General features: G+C 54.3%; 1 protein-coding gene across 1 annotated transcript in view; it reads right to left on the bottom strand.

Annotated features, from left to right (window-relative positions):
- Nucleotides 1-8,009: 8,009 nt before the first annotated feature.
- MED12 (mediator complex subunit 12) overlaps nt 8,010-22,176 on the bottom strand; it is a 38,125-nt gene continuing 23,958 nt past the window's right edge. Inside the window, exons 27-44 of the mRNA XM_082488399.1 lie at nt 21,389-21,568; nt 21,132-21,203; nt 20,671-20,831; nt 20,418-20,579; nt 20,221-20,332; nt 19,881-19,970; nt 19,355-19,464; nt 18,715-18,850; nt 18,281-18,442; nt 17,368-17,745; nt 16,883-17,033; nt 16,485-16,690; nt 15,374-15,454; nt 14,928-15,145; nt 13,401-13,563; nt 10,495-10,677; nt 10,247-10,328; nt 8,010-8,192 (exon numbers count right to left, since the gene is read on the bottom strand). Coding sequence (XP_082344525.1) covers nt 8,149-8,192; nt 10,247-10,328; nt 10,495-10,677; nt 13,401-13,563; nt 14,928-15,145; nt 15,374-15,454; nt 16,485-16,690; nt 16,883-17,033; nt 17,368-17,745; nt 18,281-18,442; nt 18,715-18,850; nt 19,355-19,464; nt 19,881-19,970; nt 20,221-20,332; nt 20,418-20,579; nt 20,671-20,831; nt 21,132-21,203; nt 21,389-21,568 — 2,691 coding nt within the window. The 3' untranslated portion in view covers nt 8,010-8,148. The remainder of the gene's footprint in view (nt 8,193-10,246; nt 10,329-10,494; nt 10,678-13,400; nt 13,564-14,927; nt 15,146-15,373; nt 15,455-16,484; nt 16,691-16,882; nt 17,034-17,367; nt 17,746-18,280; nt 18,443-18,714; nt 18,851-19,354; nt 19,465-19,880; nt 19,971-20,220; nt 20,333-20,417; nt 20,580-20,670; nt 20,832-21,131; nt 21,204-21,388; nt 21,569-22,176) is intronic.

The raw sequence follows: 22,176 nt of genomic DNA, 5'->3' as shown, positions 1-22,176 counted from the left end.
CAGGATCCACCCTGCCTCCTTCCGCTGGCGTGGCCCTGCGGCCACCACCTCCCCTCCTCGCCAGCCCAAGACCCGCGCACACCCCTGGCTGTGGACGCAGGTTACAGACGCCAAATGCCAGACCCCGATTAAGAAGCGTCTTCCGAAATGCTCCATCAGTGGCAGCTGATAACCACAGACCATCGGGGAGGGATCTCTGTCTGGGATCCCACAGGGAGCAAATAACTGTCCTATCCCAGTGGCATTGAAAGCCCCAAGGACAGAGCCGAGCTGTCCCGGCCCCACCTCTCCACACTTGGTGCGCAGTCCCCAGACAGCAGAGAGTCAGCCCCTCTGTGCTCTGCTGCGAGATTTTACAGGTTCCTCCATGGTTCCTCCACAGTTTGCGCGCAGACACGTGCTCCGTGTCGCCATCCCCACCATCCTTCCACCCTCCTCCTGTTACTGAATTCCTCCAGCTGCCACCGGCACAGCACGGACACCCCATACTGGTCTCTCCGAGGCCACACTTGCTCCTGGATGGCCAAGAGGGCTTCCCTTCTCCCCTGCCTGCAGCACAGAAGTAGTTCCTAGCAGGAAGGATATAGGAAGACAGCAGCAAACAGCTCGGGAGGCAGCAGAACTGCTGTGGTTGAGGAGGTTTAGGAGCTGGCTGAGCTAATGCTGCTCAGGAATGGTTTAGATGGAGACTCGATGACCTCAAGGTCCCACCTATACCTGCTGTCCCAAAACTCCTCCGCCCTTGACACAAAGACAAGGCCAACATGGATCTGCCAGAGGATTTTGGCAGTCCCTATCTCCCTGCTCTCACTTGTGGACTCAATGTGATCCTGCTCAATGGGCACCTGGACCAGGTCCCTGTCTGTGTTGGTCCCTGTCCCTCTCAGCACCCAGAGCGGACCCCATGGAGAGCCAGAGGAGACGCAGCCACCACAGCTGGAGCTTCGGCACAGCGCTTTGCCAATTCTCACACTGACTTCTGAAGCCTTGGCAGGCCCCGGCCCGCAGGCAAGGCACTGCCAGCCTGCACAGCAGCTCCGCTCACGATTACCAGGCTCTGCCCGCCCTCATCACCCTGCTCCCGAGCACCTTCACTCCAGCCCTGTGGGAGAAGAGCCTCTACACAGAGTCTGGGAAGGAGACAGACCCAGATGTAAGGTCCGGGGCAACACCCTTGAGGTGGGCTCAACCATCCTCTCCCATGACGCTGCCCTAGATGCTCACTGCATGTTGAATAGGTGCGGTTGGAGGCTGTGCAAGGCAGTAGCACGCAGACCTTGCCAAGATGGGCACTGCACCTCCGTTTCCTCAGCGCATCGCTGCGCAGGGCCTATGCACCCAGGTCCGAGGGCCGTCCTGCCTCTCGGCAGCTTTCGTTCGTGCCCTGGTGCTCCGGAGGTTGAGAGCTGCATGTTTGCAGGTGTCCAACCAAACTCCACATCCCGACTGCACATGTAACCATGGCAACTGCACATGCAAGTGGCAAAGCCTCGAGCTGGGCTACTACAAATGCAAATGAAGCAAACACATGCACAACGCTAAAAGCGTGACCTCTAAATGTCAGCCTTTAACCATTTTGCAGACACCAGCTCTGGCGGTGGCCACCTGCAGCGTGCGGAGCAGGAGGAGGTCTGCTCCGACGGGGACCTCGGGGCGCCCAGCCCTGCGCCAGGGGTTGGCACGGGTGCTCTGGTGCAGAGCAGGGAGAAAGGACGGCACAGACATTTCCCAGAGCTAAGAGTGACCCCTGCCTTGACAACCCACAGCTCCCTCTCTGGGCTCATGTCCATCCCTTACCTAACTGGCAGATGCCCCCAATTCCACACAGCACCCCGGTTTCCAGAGGAAGGAAGGTCCCACCAGGCTGACACGAAGCACGGCCAGCACAGGGGCTCACGAGGAGGTGGCTGTCAGCTCTCCCGCAGCACCCACACGTGCGCAGCCACAGGGGCACCTCCAGCCCCTCTGCTGTCGCCTGGGGCCGAGCCAGCAGCGGCATTGGACGAGGCGCCCTCAGAGGACGGCAGGAAAATCCCAGCATCGTGGGGACTTCATGCCATAGCCACCTCCCTGAGGGAGGTCCATGGCCTTGGGATGATCTGCCAGTGGAGGCACTGGGAGGTGTCACCATTTAGGAGAGCGTGATCCAGAAAGAGACTGGCTGGCCACAGGTCTCACGTCCCTCATCACTTCTCCTCTCCCTCGCTGCCGACAGTGCCAGACGTGGACAGTCCCCGGCGCTAACCATCACCCACCACGTTTGTGGCTCCATGGCTTTGAGCACAACGGAGCCAAGCTCAGGCGAACGGCGCCGAATCCAGCCACAGCCACGCATCAGTGGAGCCACCGGCAAACCCTGCGCCATGTGCCTGACCCACCGCTCCGCTCAGGGACCAGCTCAGCCAGCGCGACAGAGGCCCTGTTTGACACCGAGCCTGCCTCCGCCCCAGCCCCCTGCCCGAGAGAGAGAGACGGGGAATGCCCTTTCGCTCCGGGAGCCCAGTGACTAATGTCGTTCCCCGCACTATGCCAAATAAACCCAGCCAAGGGGATCTCCCGCCCGCCCTCGACCCGGCGATGCTCACGCCAGCAACCTCGCGCCGTGCGGCACCGAGCGCATTCCTTGCGCCCCAAATAACCGACCCCACCTGCACCGGCACCCCCAGCACCCCCCCCCGGGGAGGGACAGCCCCCGCTCCCCGCTGGGCCCGCCGGGTTGAGCCGAACGGAACGGGGCCAAGCGGGCGGCGGCGGGCCGGGCCGGGGCGGCGGGCGGGGGCCGCGCAGCTGAGGCAGGCGCACAATCCCCCTTTCAGCGCGTCGCCATGGCAACCCGCCGGCTCGCCGCGGCCGCTCATCCGGCCCCGTTAACCCCCGCCGTTACCCGCCGCCGCTGCCGCGCTCGGCCCCGCCCGTTAACCCCCGCCGCGCCGCGCCCCGATGCCCGCCCCAGCCCCGGCCCCGGGAGCGGGACCGGCCCGCCGCCACCCCCGCCCCGGGCAGTCCCCATCACCGCCGCGGCGGCCGGCCCCGGCCCCGCGCCGTGGGGCCGCTCCGGTCCCGCCCGGCCGCCCTCCCCAGCACGAGCCGTCCCGGGCCGGGCCGGGTCCGGCGCACTCACCGTCGGGGGCGGCGGCGCGTCTGGGCCATGCCGGTGGCGGCAGCGGCTGCTCCGCGCCCCGCGCTCCGCTCAGTCCGGCCCGACCCCGCACCGGGAGCGCGCGGCGCGTGCACGGCGGGGGCGGGCGGGGGAGGGGCCGTACCGCAGCACCCCTTCGCTGCCGCCGCCGCCAACGGCACCGCCGCTCGGTACCGGTACCGGTACCGCACTGATCGGGCATCCCGCGGCGCCGTCGCTGCGCTGACCGGGCCCGGTACCGCACGCCCCCGGCGTCTGCACAACCCTGGGTACCGCACCGAAGGGGTGTCGCACCCACCGGGCACCGCGCAGTCCGGTACCGCGCCCATCGGGTACCGGCACTGACCGCACCTGCACCCCCGGTATCCCCCACGGGAGCCCTGCCCTGCTTACGGTACCGGCACTGCCCAGCTACCGGCCCCGGGGCTGGGGGGGAGCAACCCCCACACTGACCCGACCGGGACACCCGCACACCCTGCGGCACTCTGCAAACGACCCCGTCTGTGCGGCATCCCCGCCCCGCCCGGGCATCCTGCACCATCGCGGGCATCCCTGCACTGCCCTGGGCATCCTGCATCGTCCCGAGCATCCCTGCACCACCCTGGGCATCCCGCATCGCCCTGGGCATCCCTGCACTGCCCCAGGCATCCTGCACCATCCCGGGCATCCCTGCACCGCCCTGGGCATCTAAAATCCTGCCCCACTGCACCTACCCTAGCCCCTCTGCATGGGTCCCCTCCACCCCCCCAGCAGCTGGAGCACCCCACGTTCTCCAGCCCCGACATCTTTCCCAATGGCCAGGGGTGCAGCCCCTGCCTCTCCCACTGCTCTGCAGCGCCCAGCTCATCCAGGGAGGATTCACCAGGTACCACTATGGGATGCCCGATCCCAGCCTCAGCCTTGCCACCCATCCACCCCCTGCCATGCACTGGCTGTCAGGCTCAGCTGCCACAGCCCCACAGGCCCCAGCAGCGCCGCCCAGCAAGACCCAGCACCTCTGTCGCTCCCCTTTCCTCCTGCTGTGACCCTTCCCAGCATGGGAATATCTTGCCTCCTGGCAAGAACCACCTCTCCTCCAGTCTGCCTCTGCCCATGGTGAGACTGCCACTCTGTTTCAGTCCTGCCTGATGGGATTACAGAAATCATTTGAAACAGGGCATGGATTTGGGTCCTGCTGAATGTGTCTGGTCTCTGCCTCTCTCTGCCATAGCCAGCACAGTGTCAGCTGCGATGCCTGATCAAAGAGGAAGACGTGCAGTTACCAGCAGATACCTCCACGCTCTCCAATCCAGGCAAGGGGAGCTGAGCTCTGCCTCCCGCTGCCAGAGCTGCAACCCAGACCTTACCCAGGCTCTGCAGAGTAGCCATCGCCTCCTGTTTAAGATGCTTATGCAGCAGCATGTGAAGGGCAGGCATTATTTTGGCTCTCCTGCATGCCACCAGCACGTGCCCTGAGTCGGTGAACATGCAGCCACAGGGAGGTCCCCACACCATGACGCACACTGGGCTTCACCTACCCCAGCACCTTCCGCCTGCCGCTGCAGAGCAGGTTGGAGCTCTTTCCTGCCCCAATCCCTCTCTAAGGGACTGCTTGACCGATTTTGACGCTGGCCTGTTATACACAGGGTGACCTGCACGCTGCCACCCTGTACGCCCTTGAGCAGACAACACAGTCCAGCGCCCCGTGGGCTGGATACACAACCCTGGCCCTTGCCCACCAGGGTTCATCAACCCTGAGAAGCACCCCTGGACCGGTGCCAGGCTGCCCTGCGGTAGGCAGGGCTCCAGGCATGGCTCCCTGCGTCCCACTGCCCAGCAAAACCAGTCCAGGATGGGGTCATGCCGCACGGCCGCAGTGGTGCTTTGTGGCCCACTCCCCGCCACAGGCAGCGCAGGGGGAGGGCTGGGCACTCCCCAAGCTGCTCTGCTCCTGGCTTCAGCTGCTTGAGTGGGCAGCGATTGATTTTCTTGCACACCACCAGCTCTGATGGTGCCCGACAATCCGCCTTTGCCCGGGGCACAGTCTGTGGGGACCACACGTGCCAGGTTGCTGGGTGGAGTGGGTGCGTGGGGCAGGACCTGCTCCTGCCCACCCATCAGCCCATGCCAAGCCTTGTGCAACCACGGGCTTCTCCCCACATGCTGGGCACACACCATGGGGCATCACCTGCACATGCCACCCGTGTATCCTGCCCAGGCACCCCCTGGGGCTAGCCCCTGGCTCCAGGGAACCCAGCATCAAGCACACACACCCCAACCCAACCCAGACCACTGGCCGCAGCAGGGCAGTCGCACACGTTACTCAATGGGCAGCGTGTAATAAAATCCCTCCGGTCGCCTCTAGCTCTGTCACAAGCAGCGTTTAGCCACGACTCGGAGAAGGAGCAGAAGGGCTGGAAGCTGTCAGACCTGCTTAAAACTGCCGTAGCTCAGCGCTAACGTGCAGCAGAGCAGCAGCGGCTGCAAGGCAAGCAGCCGGGCTGGGCAGAGTGCAGCTCCCCAGATGTGCCCCATGCTGTGAGCAGGTCCTGCACCAGTCCCCACATCCCCTGCAGCCTCCAGCACCTCCTGGAACGCTCTGGGCAGCCAGAGGGTCTTGGATACTGGCAGCCCTGCGTCCGTCACCACGATGGAGCTCGGGAGTCCTGCTCATCCCACACAGACCCGGTCTGCTGAGCAGTGGGCAGGGCTGGGGGGAGCCGTTTGCAGGAGGAAAGAGCAGGGGCAGCCCCATTGCTGGGCCGTGCAGTAGGACAGGGTCCCCTGGCCGCAGGCACCTGGCCCCAGGGAGGGACAAGTTGTCCCCTTTCCCCCAGGGAGGCAGAGTGGTCCTTGGGGTCCTTTCACCAGCTCCCTGGGGCCCTGAAGAACACAAAGCAGGAGGTCAGCACCCGACGCCGTGCTCTCCTGCTGCAGCATCCCAGCCCTGCCACAGCTGCCGTGCAAGCGGCACCCCACTGCACCCCCGCCCAGAGCCCCCCACGGCCGTGCTGCCTTCCGCCACTCCACTCCGGCTGCTGCAGAGAGCCGCCCTCCTCCCACCTCCGGCACGGCAGCGATGCAGAAGGCAGCATCCAAGATGCCGCTCGGCGCAGGCTCAGCTGCCTCCCAGGGCTGGCAGAGGAGGGGGGCTGCTGGCCACGGCCACACATGCCGGGAAGAGGGGCTTATTCTGCCCAGCCAGTGCCCAGCTCCCCCCCAGGCACTCTCTGTTGCCACCCCAGGCAGGATGGGGGGGGGCACAGCCCTCCTCCTGCCCCAGCTGTGGGTCCCTTCAAGCAGGAACCAGCTGGCCCAGCCGGCCCAGCCATGGCCACCAGCACGGCATCCACCTCATGTCACCCAGCACAGGCTGGGGGCAAGCAGAGCCCCAGGCACCAGTCTCCCCTGGGGTATGAGGGGACAGGGGATGAGACAGACTGCTCCCCAGCCTGATGCTCACGGAAGGGGACAAGCAGGGATACACAGAGCAAGCAGCCCTGCACACACATCCATTCTCTTTAACGAAGGAGTCCGTCTCCATCGGTTCTGGCCAGCAACACCTTCCAACCCACCTGCAGGAACACGCCAGGAGCCCGGTGCACGAAGAAGTGGGGTGCAGGTCAGGGATGAGGAGGGCACAGGGTGAGCCACCCCCCCGGTCCCAGCTCAGCTCCGGTTCTCGGGGCAGCAGACACAGGCCCATCAGCCGGCACACAGGGCGCTGCCCTGGGTCACCAACATCCCTCACAGCAGTCCCAGGTCCCTCCTTCCTCTCCACTCCCTAAGCTTGCCTTCTTGTTATGGCCTACCCTACACTGCTGTTCATCTGCCCTCAGATCAAGACCAAGTGCATATCCTCCACCAGTCCCCGCGAGCCTCACCGTATCCCACAGGGCCAGGACATTGGTCAAGAAAAGCTACCAGAGGGACCACAGATCAACCGGTCCACAAGCAAAACGCTGAGGAAGAACCAAAGAGAGAAGGTAGGTGCTGGCGGTTTCCAGGTTCTACAGACGGCAGGAACGGAGAGCACTAAGCTAAAGCAGCCTGCTCCAGGCAGAGCCGAGACTCCATGCCAGCAGGCTGCATTAGCCAGGTCAAAAGTTGAGAATGCAGCGCGTTACTCAGCCAGAGAAAGCACTGTGGCTGCCAGGAAGGAGCTAGCAGGAGCCTTAGTGCTTCTCAGCAAAACCGTGCTGCGATGAGAAGTAGTGTTGTGAGTGCTCTCGGTCTGCAGCTCCTCCTAGACTGCAGAGGTACCAGCTCGAGCATCTCAGGAACTGCTGTGGCTGGGAAACTGGGCTCGTTAGCGCTCAGAACTACCCTGCAATATAACCCCCTCTGCTTTCTATCTCTGTCCTGGTGGAACACGTCACAGACTACTAGTACAGCTCTTAATCAATACACAAATCCTACAAAGCTTCCGCAAACCCTTGCAAGCATGTGAACACCAGCTTATGAAACAAACAGGGAAGAAGGGCTTTCTTTCCCAAACCAAATTGTTTAGCGGTTCACAAAAGCTGAAAACGCAGCCATGAGTTCTGCTGAGAAAGAGATCAAGACCATGTGCAGAGATGCTGCTGGGCCGTACTGGGAGGAGCGCCGAGGAGGAAAGGCAGGCTCTGAATACACACGCCTTTTGCAAAGTAAGCTCTCTGTATTCATCCGAGAATGTCTGCAGTACGGGGTTCATCTGGTATAAATAAAGTACAAAATTTTACAATGTCTTAATTATTATTTTAACAAAAATACTAAAAACTGAGTAAAAACTGAAACCAAAGTGGGAAGGGAGACTATCAGCCACAAGGGATCTCCATAAACGTTTGTAGAAATCGGATAGTAAAAACACTTTCTCTGTACAATAAAACCATCCTCCCGGCATCTCCCTGCGAGACGGGCAGCGGCAGCACTGGGGGCACAGGCCCAGGACAGAGGCTGGGGGCAGCCCCCGTTCGTGGTCAGGCTGAAGAGGCCATATCAGGTCCACAGTGATGTCTCCCTCCTGGATGAGACTGAAGTGCCACAGATCAGTAGCGTCCAAAGGGGTTGTTGTTCTGCTGTGTCTGTGTATCTGTTGAGGTCAAGACAAGAGTTAGACAGTCACAAGGTCTGGTTCAGAAAAGACATCCCTCTCCCCACATCACCGGCACAGTAGGAGGAGCGTGGCAGAGGCCATGGAAAGAAAAATGTAACTTTTATGGCACTCTCTGCTCATTTGTCTGAGCCTTTAGGCAGCAGAGCAGTGAGGATCCCGCATTCTTTGAGGAAGAGACAGATATGTGCCAGTCCCGATTCTGAAGCTTCTCCAGAGGAGATCTCTCCATCCCTCCTAGTGGAAGTGGTGCATCATAACAAAACACTGAAAGGTAGCAGCTAGCTGGGAGGATGAGTTTATGGATGAATTATTTCTGATTTTTAAAGAAAACCAGCCCTATAATATTGCCCAACACCTGCAGCCATTCAAGCTGCTCAGACAGCTAGTGTCAAACACTCATCTGGGGGCACACCCAGAAACCAGAGTTCGTGAAGGTTTTGGAGACAGCTATCCTGGCTCCCTGTCAGTATCTCGGTACAAATGAAGGACATGCCAAAAGGATTTCCAAACGGCACAAAAAGGGCAGCAAACATGGTAAAGTAATATTCAAGAACCTCACAAACTTCCAAACTGCTGGGACTGATGTTTTGTGATGTACAGTGCTCACAGTATACTTGGGTACTGTCCAATAAATAAAATTCACTATTTTTTTTTTTCAGCACGTTTGACCTTAGGTCAGACTAGGTAAAAGGAGACTAGTGTAACCTGGGTAGCCTGCTCTCCTCAACGCTACTGGACAACAGCACATTCATGGACACCCTGGAGCCTTCTAACGCAGCCTACCCTGGGCCCAAACTATTCTTGTCCCCCTCCTACAGGCTGTTCTTGGTTTATGTCCTGCTTTCCACTCCATCCCAGACACTACAAATAAGAACTCCAGATGGTTCCTGGTGGAACTGATGCAAACCCAACGAGGGAGTGGGGAAGCTGCACGCTGACACATGGCTGCATTGGACCCACGCGTCTGTTCCATATAAGCCAGCTCCGTTTGCTGTACAGACAGGATGCAAAAATAGGGGTATTCTGCTATATTCAGATTCTTATATGAGGTCTTCCTATACTTGAATGTCCTGGCTGGGATCTTTGCACAGACTTGTGGTTTGCGAATCAGGCTAGTGGGAAACTTCGCACATTAAAACTTCTGGTTTGGGGAGGGTTTTTTTGGTCACAAGGACTAAGAATTTTCCATCAGGGAGTAAGTATAAGTACAATTTCCAAGCCCCTACTCCATACATTATTACATCTAGCAGACTCACAACGTGCTAAAAAACAAACAAACAAACAAACCAACCAAACCCCAAAACAACCTGTGCAGCATTTCTGGGCATTTTCATAGGATGTCTGATGTTTTTTTATGGTGGAAAAGCCAGTGAGGGGACAGCAGGCCATTCAGAAGGGAACTGCACAGACACTGGCTTCTGTTTCTAGATCCCCCAGCCAGTAGTTCAATGCAGATTATAGGAATACAGTGCCGGACTGAACACCATCTATGCCATCACCCTGTCTGTGGTTGCAGCCACAGAAGCCCACAGACCCCCGCAAACACAGCAAGTGTGCAGCAACGCTTCCCAGAGTAGCCTCCCTGCCTCCAAGCAGCCTTGTCCTGATCACAACACGAACACAGTATCTCTGCGTTATCCACCAAGCGAGTGCCCCAGGATTACAGCCTCCCCGTGCCCCTCAGAGGTCACCTGCAGCAGAGGAAATACCTCTGAATGATTTAAAGCTGCAGACTGGATCCTTTAGGGAAAGCTGCGTGGCAGCCCCTACAAAGGCTCAGCTCCCTCATCCCTCTGCAGGCAGCAGAAGGAAGATCTGGAAGGTTGCTCACAAACTGGTGAGCACTGCCTGCCCTGCTGCTGTGTGTGCCCCCTTGGGCCAGGAGCTCTAAGTCCTCATGCCACCTTCCTGCCAGCACCATTTATGGCCTCAGACAGTCTGGCTTGGCCTTGCTTCTCTACACCAGGGTACCTGCAATAGAAAACGGCAGGGAGGAGGCTAGGGACAGGATGAAGAACACTAAGGCTTACTGGAAAGCTGCTGTTGAAGCTGTCGAACCAGAGCAGCTGTTTGCTGCTGCTGCTGTGTCTGCTGAAGGCCCTGGCGCTGAAACTGCGAAGAGAGAAACGTAGTTATAGCCACACCACCTGGCTGGCAGCCTCCGCATTCACACAAGCCCCGGAAAGCGCAGGGGAAGGAGAAGGGGGAGGATGCAGGTGGAGCACCGTTGGATTTGTGCCGGACTATCCTGTCCCTCTGCCTCCAAGGGAACACTTACAATGGGCTGCTGGGGGGGAAGAGCCTGCATCCCCAGCCCTGGGGGCTGGCCCTGCGCCTGTGGCTGAGGCACTGTGGAGACCTGGGGTTGCTGCTGCGGCTGTGGCTGTGGCGGCTGAGGCTGCTGCTGTTGTTGTTGCTGCTGCTGCTGTTGTTGCTGTTGTTGTTGCTGCTGCTGTTGCTGCTGAGAAGACAAAAGAGAAGGGACCATCAGGGAACTGTCTGGACAATGCACACAGCAACAGGGCACAGGAAGGGCCGAAGGAGGAAGGATGTTCCGTGCATTAACATACTTTCTTGCACCGTTGTCCTTACAGGTACCTAAATTACCCAAATTTCACCAGGACCCTGCCCTGGGCTGAGAAATGGCAAGAAATAAAGGACAGTAACAAAGTTCTTCTGCAAGATGAGGTATCACCAGATGGCAGGAAGAGAACTATGAGTCCGCTGGTCAGCTGGGGAATGATTAGGAGCAAACAAGATACAAGAATAGAAAACAACTACGAGCTATCTCAAGAGGTTAGCTGGTTCATCTCTTGCCTCCTGGTTAAGATCAGCAATACTGACTTTGCCGTGTATTTGCCTGACCCATTCTCAGAATTTTTCCAGAGGTAGCAACAGAGCTCCTATAACCTCCCTACGCAATCCATTCCAGGTCACAGTTACTCCTACTGCTGCAGTTTTCCCTAATCTGTACCCTGAATCTCATATATTATGATTTAATGCCATTTCTGGTCCTACAGCCAAGGGACCAGAACAGATAAGGTTTTTATTGAAGACAAAAAAATTTGGAGACTTCTCTCTCTTCTTGTCTCTGCCTCTCTAAATCAAAGCCCAGCTGTTTCAGCTCTTCCTTCTCAGTCACATTCCCCTACTCTTTAATCTATCTTGCCACCTTTCTCTGCCACTCATGCCAGCTGGTGTTGCACTTCAGTAAAAAGATGTAGACAAAACTGGATGCCGTGCTCCAACCTAGATGTTGACAGAACTACTTACAGCGAGAAGAATATTCATCACGTTGAACTTGGGAGTCCGAATATACCCACAAAGCTCAAGTTTTTTTCATTTCTCCTAATATTCAGACATTTCTCCCATCTGCCAATGTAGTTTTGAATGTTCTAGATCAACAGAAGAATTTCTAGCAGAAATAAAAAGCTACTAAAAAAAAACCCAACACGGTGATGCTAGGTACAGTTCAGATCATTGGCTCAAAAGGGTAAGGTTCAAACCTTGAATGGACTCAGAAAACAGACAAAAAATATGATCAGGAGGAGGGACAGTATCTTATGAGAGGAGGTTAGAAAAACCTGACCCATGGAAGCTGCAAGTGCTCCCTAGGAATACACTGGGTAAATATCAGAGAGAAAGAAGAGCCAGTAAACAACAGGACACAGCAGACAATAATTGGATACAAGAACCGGTCACAAACATGCTGAGGCTTGGATCAAGGATTCAACCCAAAGGGAGTGAGTTTCTAGAACAGCCTCCTAACTTCCATCTTCAACCAGTCTGGCCACTTAGGTTTGTGAAATGGATGCTATGACCTGGGTACACAAGAAAGCAGAGGACTGACTAAATGAGCCAGGATACCCCTCCCAATTTCATGTCCTGCCTTCTTCCAACAGCTGACTACGAACCCACGCAAGACAAACCAAAAGGCCATCCGTCCTTTCTACAAGCCACTGCATCGTGACAGTCAAGTCAAGCACCAGGAGTCTGCTCTGCATCTGGTATGCCTCTGATAACGCAGCAGAAGTCGCAGTAACGGGGGAGATTTGGGGTGGTATGCTTTTTTTTTTTTTTAAGCGGCCAAGCAATGTCAGCTAAAAACTGAAGGTACACATGAAGTTACTGAGCAAGGAGAAGTGCTAGCAATTTGTCTGAGGCATGTTTTTTTTTTTCTAAATATGAGTGATGGAGAATGCTAAAAGAAACCATGTGAATAGTCAGGGGGTGCTACTCATCAAAAGGACTAAAAGCTGCTGACCATGCTACAGGCAGTCTCTTGTCCAGTGCAAGGCAGCAATTCTCCAATACTGCTGACTGCAGCTCTCTGCAGGAACCACTGTCTTGTTCAGGCCCCTCTCAGAACACAAAGCCTCAGCACTCCGTGCCATGTAGTCTCCCCATATTCTACAGGTTTGCTAGGCCTTGTCATAAGGTGTGCTATTCACCAATTAACCCAAACTATTCTTATGTTTCTCTGTCAATTCAATACATTTCTGTAACTCCAAGAAATGTATTCATATCTATATCACACATACGTATTTAATATTTGTAAGACCATAAAGCAAATCCATGGAATACTCATGTCTGTTGACACATGCCTGTGAACTTCTTTGAACCTAGAGAATTGGGTCTAACAGCTTACTTTGGATCAGTTTTTCACCATCCGCTCTCAGATGTGGAGTACACGGACTGATTCACACCAGATTTCCTGCCATTGGAAACTCCAACCGACGCTTATTTTGTTCTTGTGAAAAACGCAGCTACACCCCTAAAAATGATCTTGTAAGGAATAACTCTACCCACTCTTTGTGTGGCCAGGGGAATTTTCACTTAGAAATGTTGCAGGAGCTAGAAACAAAACCAGCTAGCTTTCTGCACAATCTTCTGGGCTCAGCTGGAGCAGGAAGAGGTGGGATGCAGGCCACAGAGGACTAAACAGACCTTTACTGCTCCTAACTGCCCTGTGGCTCATGCTGGGTGACTGGAAGAAGGCAGTGCAGCAGGCCAGCTCTAAGGAAGGGAGAACTGCCTAGCAAATTATTACTGACAGCCCCCAACAGAGCTGACATCCTTCCTGGCACAGAGGGGCAGAGCAGAGCATTGCTGACACAGAGGTAAGCAGCACTGGGCAAGCCACGTCCAGCTCCAGCAGCCTTCCTCCTGTCAGCAACCACTCACCCTCAGCATCTGCTGCTGCTGTTGCTGCTGCTGCCTCAGGTACTGCTGCTGCTGCTGGTCAGGCAGTATCTGGCTGGGTCGAATGGCTGAGGGAACTCCTTGTGGACCCAAATGGTTCATCCCACTCATCATGGGGGTCTGCTGTATTGACTGGTGAGGAAATCTGTACGAGAAAAGGACAAGCTCATGGAGTAAAAGATTCATGGACAGCCAACTGCTTTAATCCAAACCCAACTTCTGCCATCAACAAGACAGACATCCCAAACAACCCCTTGCAACCCATGCTGCCTCTCTGCAGAAAGGTGAGGGACACCAGGACCTCTCAAGGGTTTCATCCAACCTGTTTTTCTAGAAGTGCTAAGTAACAGTCGTCATCCCACTGTTCTGCATGTCTGCTCAGGAGCAGTGGAAATCCCAGATCATAGAATCATAGAATAGTTTGGGTTGGAAGAGACCTTTAAAGGCCATCTACTCCAACCCTCCCTGCCATAAGCTGGGACACCTTCAACCGGATCAGGTTGCTCAGAGCCCCGTCCAACCTGACCTGGAATGTTTCCAGGGATGGGGCATCTACCACATTTCTGGGCAACCTGGTCCAGGGTCTCACCACCCTCGGTGTAAAAAATTTCTTCCTTATATCTAGCCTAAATCTCTCCTCTTTTACTTTAAAGCCATTGCCCCTTGTCCTATTGCAACAGGCCCTACTAAAAAGTTTGCCCCCATCTTTCTTGTAAAGTGCCTTTAAGTACTGGAAGACTGTAATAAGGTCTCCCTGGAGCTTTCTCTTCTCCAGGCTTAACATCCCCAACTCTCTCAGCCTGTCCTCACAGCAGGCTCCAGCCCTCGCAGCATCTCCACGGTTGCCTCTGGCCCTGCTCCAACAGGTCCATGTCCTTCTGCTGTTGGGACCCCCTGAGCTGGAGGCAGCACTGCAGCAGGGTCTTTCCAGAGCAGAGCAGAAGGGCAGAATCCCCCCCCTCGCCCTGCTGGCCATGCTGCTGGGGATGCAGCCCGGTGGCCTTCTGGGCTGCCAGCGCACATTGCTGACTCACGTCCAGCTTTTCAACCACGAGTTTTCTTAAGTCCTTCTCAGCAGGACTGCTCTCCATCCCTTCATCCCCCAGCCTGTATTGGTACCGGGGGCTGCCCTGACCCAGGTGCAGGACACTGCGCTTGGTCTTGTTGAACCTCATGAGGTTCATGAGATCTAGCCTTTTGATGGTGATCCGCTAGTTAGATTTAAAACCAAAACTATGTCTTTCCCAGGTCATTTTGCTCATACTTCCCAATTCCATTTTTCTCTGGCGGGTAACTGCCTGCAACTGCCATCTCTGAATTTCATCCTGTCTCTCTGTTTCTTCCCAGGACTGAAAACTGATGTTCCCCTGAGGGTGCACAGAACTCGGATGCTGTGTAACACAGCACAGGAAACAGGCTTTTCACACATTGCTGTTAGGGTTGTCTGAGCAGAGCAGGGAAGCCCTTGAAGAAATACAGCTTATTAATATTCAGTAGAGTGGGAGGTACCTCTGTGTGTTGCCCAAGGTGTGCCCATAGCCAGGGGCCTGCTGGTGTACGTAGCCACTTGGTCTCTGCTGCATCTGTCTAACAGGATCCACCAGGGCAGGATTCGAGCTGGGGTGGGAATTCTGATAGGGCTGGCCAGAATAGGTAGGAGGCACCATCGTGCCTGACTGGGAGGGGTGCTGCTGAAGGCCTATGTGGGAGACGTAAGGTGTGTAACCCTGAAATGAAACAAAAACCCCTTTATCAGTCATGGGGTAAGGCACAAAACAGAACACAGGACATCAGCCTCCTGTAAATACTGTCACGAGCCTGCTCATCTCTGAGATTCAGATTCATGCTACCCAGTAACTGAGGAGTGAGAAGAGTCAAGACATTTCAGCAGAAAGGAAGACTCCACTCTGTGCTGGAGCCAGATTCCAGTCTTACCTGTTGTCACTGGCACTTACCTGGGAGGGCTGCAGTGCTCCATAGGATGGGGTTGGAGCCATCTGGCGCACGGGCTGTTGTCCCATTATGCCTTGGCCCTGCTGGAAGGTAACAAGAGAAACACTTTTTTCAACATCTCCAAAGGGCTGGACACTGCTGCTCTATTCTTGGCAGCTCCCACCAATTCAGACAAGTAGCTTCACTGCTAAACCTATGAGGCTGTTGCACAGCATGTGCACAGTTAGCGACTTCTGCCTCATCCCGACGTGGGACAAATAGGCCACTAATGTCCCTACCACCCCACAGCCAGGATGTGCCCCTCTCACTGCCCAACAGCCACAGACACCCCAGTGCACCTCACTAACAGCCTCCACCAACTGTTAGCGACATGGGCCCTAGGTGGTAAACACAGTGCTGCATCAGAAGAAAAGACACAAGAAACAATGTCTTTTCAGGGCAGAAACACAGACAGGGTTGGAGAGTTCTGGCTAGAAAGGAGAGCCCCAGCAAACAGCTTAGGCTTGCTGTACTGTGGGGTCCAGCAACAGCAATAGCATAGCTCTGACTTATCACAGAATCATGGAATGGTTTAGGTTGGAAGGGACCTTAAAGATCGTCTCATTCCAACCCCCCTGCCGTGGGCAGGGACACCTCCCACCAGCCCAGGTTGCTCCCAGCCCCGTCCAACCTGGCCTTGAACACCTCCAGGGATGGGGCAGCCACAGCTTCTCTGGGAAACCTGCGCCAGTGTCTCACCACCCTCAGTGAAAAATTTCTTCCTGATATCTCATCTAAATCTCCCCTCTTCCAGTTTAAAGCCATTTCCCCTTGTCCTATCACTACATACCCTTGTAAAAAGTCCCTCCTCAGCTCTCCTGTAGCCCCTTTAGGAACTGGAAGGGGCTCTAAGGTCTCCCCAGAGCCTTCTCTTCTCCAGGCTGAACAACCCCAGCTCTCTCAGCCTGTCCTCATAGGAGAGGTGGTCCAGCCCTCTGATCATCTTTGTGGCCCTCCTCTGGACCCACTTCAACAGGTCCATGTCCTTCTTATGTTGCGGGCACCAGAGCTGGACACAGTACTCCAGGTGGTGTCTCACGAGAGCAGACTAGAGGGGTAGAGAGGTAGACTTACCAACTTTGCTTGAAGCTGCTGCCTCAGTATCTGTCCCTGGGACACTGGAGGCTGCTGTCTGTACACTGCTGGCTTGTAGGAGGGGTCAATGCCCATCATGCTCCCCATCCCTGGAGGCAGCACACCGCTATAGGGAGGACGACTCTGAACGAGTTTCCCCAGTGGCATGCGCACAGGTCTGTAAGATGTATCCAGGCGAGGGCCACCTGCAAGAGGAAGAGAAACAGGCGGACTAGTCACATGCTATTGCTGAGCCTTGTAGCCCCAGAATGACTGTTCATCACTGTATCTAGACACACGACAGGCAAAAAGGGAAAGTGTAGGGACCTCTCACAGAAGGGGTTCTTACAAGAGGTTCCCAAAAAGGTGCAATACAGTCACCTCTCCTGTGCACCTACCTGCTGGAAGAGGCTGATTCTGGGCATAGAGACCCACTGGTGATTGCCCATATGCCAGCCTCGACATAGTGCTTCCTGACTGGTGATGCAACAGATCTGTAGGCATACCGACTCCGTATGAAACCCCTCGGCTAGGACCCAACACAAAATCCTGCAAATACAAAGGAGGAGTAAGAAAGATCAATGCGTGTTGGGAATTCATGAATGGATGAAGAGTATGGAAGGGTTGCAAAGTCCACAGGAGGAAGTCTGGGGTGCTATCTGAGCTGGGCAGTCCCCTTCCCTCCCATCAGGGATTAAGAAAATGTTTGCCCTGCCCCAGGCTAGAAAGAGCAGGATAGAGCTTCAGCACTCCCAGCTGAGAGCAAACGCATCCCATCTTCACCATTACACTGCTCTCTGGCTCCTCAGGAAGACCCAAGGGAGTGCTCTGTGACTAGGAGGGATGGACACCAGAGGTCCACAGCTGTTGGGCAGTCAATTACCTCAGTTTTGCTGGCAGATTGGTTGCGTTTCTTGGTTTTGCTCTGTTTCTTCTTGCGTTCTTCAGTAGAGGTGGCAGGATTAGAGCTTGTTTTATCAGCCTTAGCTGGTTCTGCAGCTTTCTTCTCTGGTTCTAAAGCCACAGGTGTAGGAGGCTCTTCCTCTTCAGGGGGAAGCGGCAACGGCTCCAGATAGTAACTGCGGGGCTTGGGTTTCAAGTGCGTGTGGTACAGAAGAAGCCTCTGCTGCTCCTCAAATCTAGACACCTTGCGATCCACCCGAACTGTCCCAAACCATCCCCAGGAGAGGGGGGCTGAGTGCTTTAAGCCCTCAAACAGATCCCAAGGGGAAATCTTCTGCTTTGTAGAAACTTGCAAACCCTTTAAAGCAAAAGAGAGAAGAACCTCCAAGTCCCTGTTATTTCTCCTACGAGGACCCAGAAAACTCTCTGCTTTCTTCAGGTTCTATTCCACGTGTTCCAGAAAACAGCCTGAGCCCTTACTAATCGTCCCTGCTCTTCCATGTGGCAAAGCAGTCCCTTCTAAAGGCCTTCATCTACAACTGCCAGTCTCCTTCATCCCATCTCTGCCAGTCTCCTGCACTGCCCAGTAACTCATGTGACAGGGATTATGGGTTTCTCTTTATGCTTTATACAGCCGTAAGTACAAACCCAAAGTTTAAAGAACTTCTCAGGCCATAGCACCACGTATCGCCAAGCATTAACACCCAGCTTTTCCCTTTTTGGACATGGTTATGTGCCAGCTTGTCTGCATGCAGCCAGCCACTTCAAGCTCAGCAGGCAACAAGGCGCTGCATATAGATGCCTGCCTCCAAGCTGTGTAGTCTCAAGGCATCAGAGGACAAGGTGACACCTGCACTCAGGAGCTGTGATGCAGACTAAAAAGCTTCACTTACCTCCTTCTTGAAGATAGAGTCAAATCCAGCTATTTTATTGCCTTTGGTGTCAATAAGGGATCCCTGAGGTTCACAGGTGATGACATCTCGGGTCTGCTTGGGAAGTGGCAGTAGCTGTCGCACCTTCTCCAGGCTGTCAGATTGCCGGTCCCCCAGCTCTTTCTGCACAAGTGTGGTAGACAAGACTTGAAGAATCACTCAGGAAAGGTCATCCAAAGCCCACCTGTGCCTCTTCTGGTACCAACCTCCATCCTTACATTACCTCTCACCTTTCCACCCTTCAGCCCTACAGAGCCACTGGGGCCACCCTTACTGCTTCATCTGAACAGCAGCAACGGGACAAGTACCATTTGTAAGACACAGGCAAGTCTGCATAGCTGGACAACCCCGATACATCACACACTGATCTCCATACTGCGCCTGGTGTCCCTCACCCTGAGTTTCTTGACAAGATTCATGTATGCCCTCTTGTTCTCCTCCATGCTGCCCTGAGAAATGCTGGACATATCAGCAGCCAGGGTGCCGTTGATGAGAACACTCAGCATGTCCAACACAGTGGTGAAGAGCTCACTGTTGATCAAAGCAGAAAGGTCAAAGTCACCTGAGAAGCAGATATAAAGCCTCTGCCATCATAGTAACACCAAACATTATTAGATTGCCAAGAGTACTGCCTACAGTCAGAAGTGCCAAGCACTCTTCAGACTAACCTCCCACACTAATACTCCTTTTGCTTATACACCACAGGGTGTTCGCACTTGAGTCAAGTACGGTATCACAGATTAAGACTGGCCTCCTGTCTATCCATTCTGCTTCTCCAAAAAGCAGGTCCAGACTCAGTTCTCCCCTGCCTACCTCTCTCCATCTGGAAAGCCAAGTTTGCTCTGGATACGTCAGAGTGCACTTGGATATTTGGACCTAGGTTGTAGCCTGCTATTACTCCAAAGCCTTTTTCAGCTGTCACAGTACTTCTGACAGATTGTCTAGAGAGACAACTAGCTCACATGAGAAGAGGGGCCATGCTAACGACTGCCTCCCTTGGGAAGTGTATGGATCAGAAGTCAGCCACAAAGTTACTTGTTTGACTGCATGTCCACGGTGCCACTGCTGATGATGTCCAGGAGAAGCACAGCCCATTCAGTTGTCTGCTGTGTACTGCGTTGAACTGTGTCAAACATTCCCCCCACCTGGCAGAGAAAAGGAGTTTATTCACAAGGACACCATAAAAAAACACTAAGATTTAAAAGTGAGAAAGAAGCCTAAACCAGAGCAACTCCTACAGACAGCTGAAGGAGAATGCAGTCAGCGGGAAAAACCTCAGATGCAAGTAGTAGTGTTGTGGACTGCAAAAGCATTGAAAAGGGAAGGCACATCTCCAAAATGGAGACCAGGGCTGTGGATTTCATCCTAGTGAAACAGAGCAAGGGAGTTTTTCCATGCACCCTATCCCACTCAGGGCTCAAGACCTAGAAGCTGCACATGTGCCTCTCCTACTTCCTTGCCTCAGGACATATATAGCCCCTCCAGTGTGTGTGTGTTCAAAAAAAAAAGGCAGCCAACTTTTCACCCCATATGGTTAAGCTCTTTTTCTGCAACTGCTCACCAAATTCAGGCGTAGTTTCAGGGCCTCATGCATCAGCTGCTTGGCTTTGCAGTCATCTTGGTACTGATCTTCCCGCCAATTCGTAACAATCTAAAAAATTTAGAAGGGAGGACACACCTCACAAGCTATACACTGAAGTTTATATAGAGAGCAGCTTGTACTGCCCACCATCCATTCACTCAGACACGGTCAGCTCAAGCACCCTATACCAACCAAGGTAAGATCTCTACCTTATTGAGCATATAATCAGACAGGCATCATCCCCGAGGACATGTCCAACAGCCTGTCTACTGGGGGAGCAAGCCCTTGAGGAAAGCGAGGGGAGAAGCAAGACACTTACCTGCTGGACCTGACTGTACAGAGAGGTGAGGAGGCCTTCCCGCTGCTCATCCTGTCCTTTCAAGCATGTTAGCACCAGTGACAGAAATGGCTGCTGGCTCAAGAGGGACATGCTGTTGAGAGAACAAAGATGGAGCTGAACTGCCAGGCTGGGGGAACAGCACAGCAAGCGTTGCCTGCCCTTTCCCCAGGACTCACCTCTTCTGCTTCTGGCGGTCCCGCTCTTTGCGGGACGATGACCCCAGATGTTGTCCTTTCTCCAGTTCTTCTCCAGCAGCTTTCAGCACATGGCCCTGCACTGATGTTGGAAGCTTGGCAATCAGAGGGGCCACCAGCCACACTCCTGATCTCTCCAGGGAGCTGTGACAACACAGGGGAGAAAAGCCGTTTGCAATCCAGCCTACGATTCAGAGTTGTCTACAAGGCAGCTGCATGCTGGGACTACACCTACCTGAGGATGGGTTTGGATTTGTTGCTGGCAGGTGTAGCACTGGCTGAGCTACTGATATTGTTGACTCCATTGCCAGCAGAGCTAGCAGAGCTGGTCTCTGCTGACTGCTGGAATACCTCAATGGTGGCCTTGGCTATATTTTCTAACAAGGAATTCATCTCCTGGAGATAGGGAAGAAAAGACAGCCAAGTCCTTCTCTGAGAGCACCCACTGACAGGGCTTGCACATGTCAACACAACTCAGTACAAACCCAGTCTGCCAACTCCCTCATGGCTGCTGCTCTTTGGGTCTCAGGTTCATCGTGTCCTTCTGATGCTTGGCTTTCACAGGCCTGAATCCCTCTTTGTTTACTTTCTCCCTATTCCCACTTCTGCCAGGCCATCTCCCCACCTCCCCACAAGCAGCCACTTCAACAACGGCAACACACATCCCTGTATGGTCCCCTCTGAGCAGAAACTCACATTGTTTGCTGTCTGCTTAATCATGAGCTGCAGCTCCAGCGAGGACTGCCTCATGGTCCACTGGTCCAGATTCTGCAAAACACATATGTATATTTCGTATGTGTCCTTATCTCATTTCAAACTATGTCAACCCACACCCTCAGCTCCCATGATAATGAGTGTCAGACCCCTCAGAGGGCTGCACTTTGGACAACCCCACTCTAATACTACACTAGGCAATTTCTAGGACACTCTTCGAGCCTGCCAGGAGCCTGTACCTGTAAGATGCGTTTAATCCTCTGCCGCTGAGGATTTTCTCCTTCCTCATTGTCTAGCAGCCGGTGTGGATAACAAATCAGCTGCATCAGCCTCTGGGCCTGTGTGCTGCTCAGGACAGGATCCTGTAGGTCATTGCTGTCTTCACAGAGGGACTTCAGACATCGCTCACCTACCCACTCCTGCAAGACGAAGCCAAAGTCAGCACAACCAAACCAATGTCTGATTCCAAACGAGTGCCCCTGTTTTCAATCTTAGAGAGATGAGGGGAACACATCAAACTCATAAAAACCTTATTAGTACGCAGTTATGCCTGATAATTATTTCTCTTCATGAACTGTACTATCCTGATTCAGCAGGCATCAGGCACAGCACAGCAATCACAACAGAGGAAACATCAACTTTGACAAGTCAGCAGTGGTGAAACACAGTAGCTGTTCTTTCTTTTGATAAAATATTGGTATGATTTAATAGCACACAGTCACCACCATGCCCAGGCTCCACCAACAATGCTGCTTGGGCTCAAAAGATCAGAAGGGATCACTTAAAATTATTTGGTCTATTGCCTGTACAACAAAGCCCTGGAGCCGTCCTAAATTAAGTAATTAAGGGTTGCAGCTAAGGCTAAAAACTAGAACATGTCTTAAGGAAAAGCACACCCCTTAATTCTCAAATAGTGATGGAAAACACACTACCATCCTTAGTAAAAAACAATGACTTTACTTCTCAAAGCCTGGAAGGGGAAAACAACTGACTGGACCCAAGCCATCTGTAAAGTCACAAATCATGA

This window comes from Vanellus vanellus (genome assembly GCF_965231255.1).
Source record: "Vanellus vanellus genome assembly, chromosome: 10".
Classification (NCBI taxonomy): Eukaryota; Metazoa; Chordata; class Aves; order Charadriiformes; family Charadriidae; genus Vanellus; species Vanellus vanellus.
Note: the sequence above shows the minus strand (reverse complement) of the source record. Positions and strands in the feature narration are given on the sequence as shown.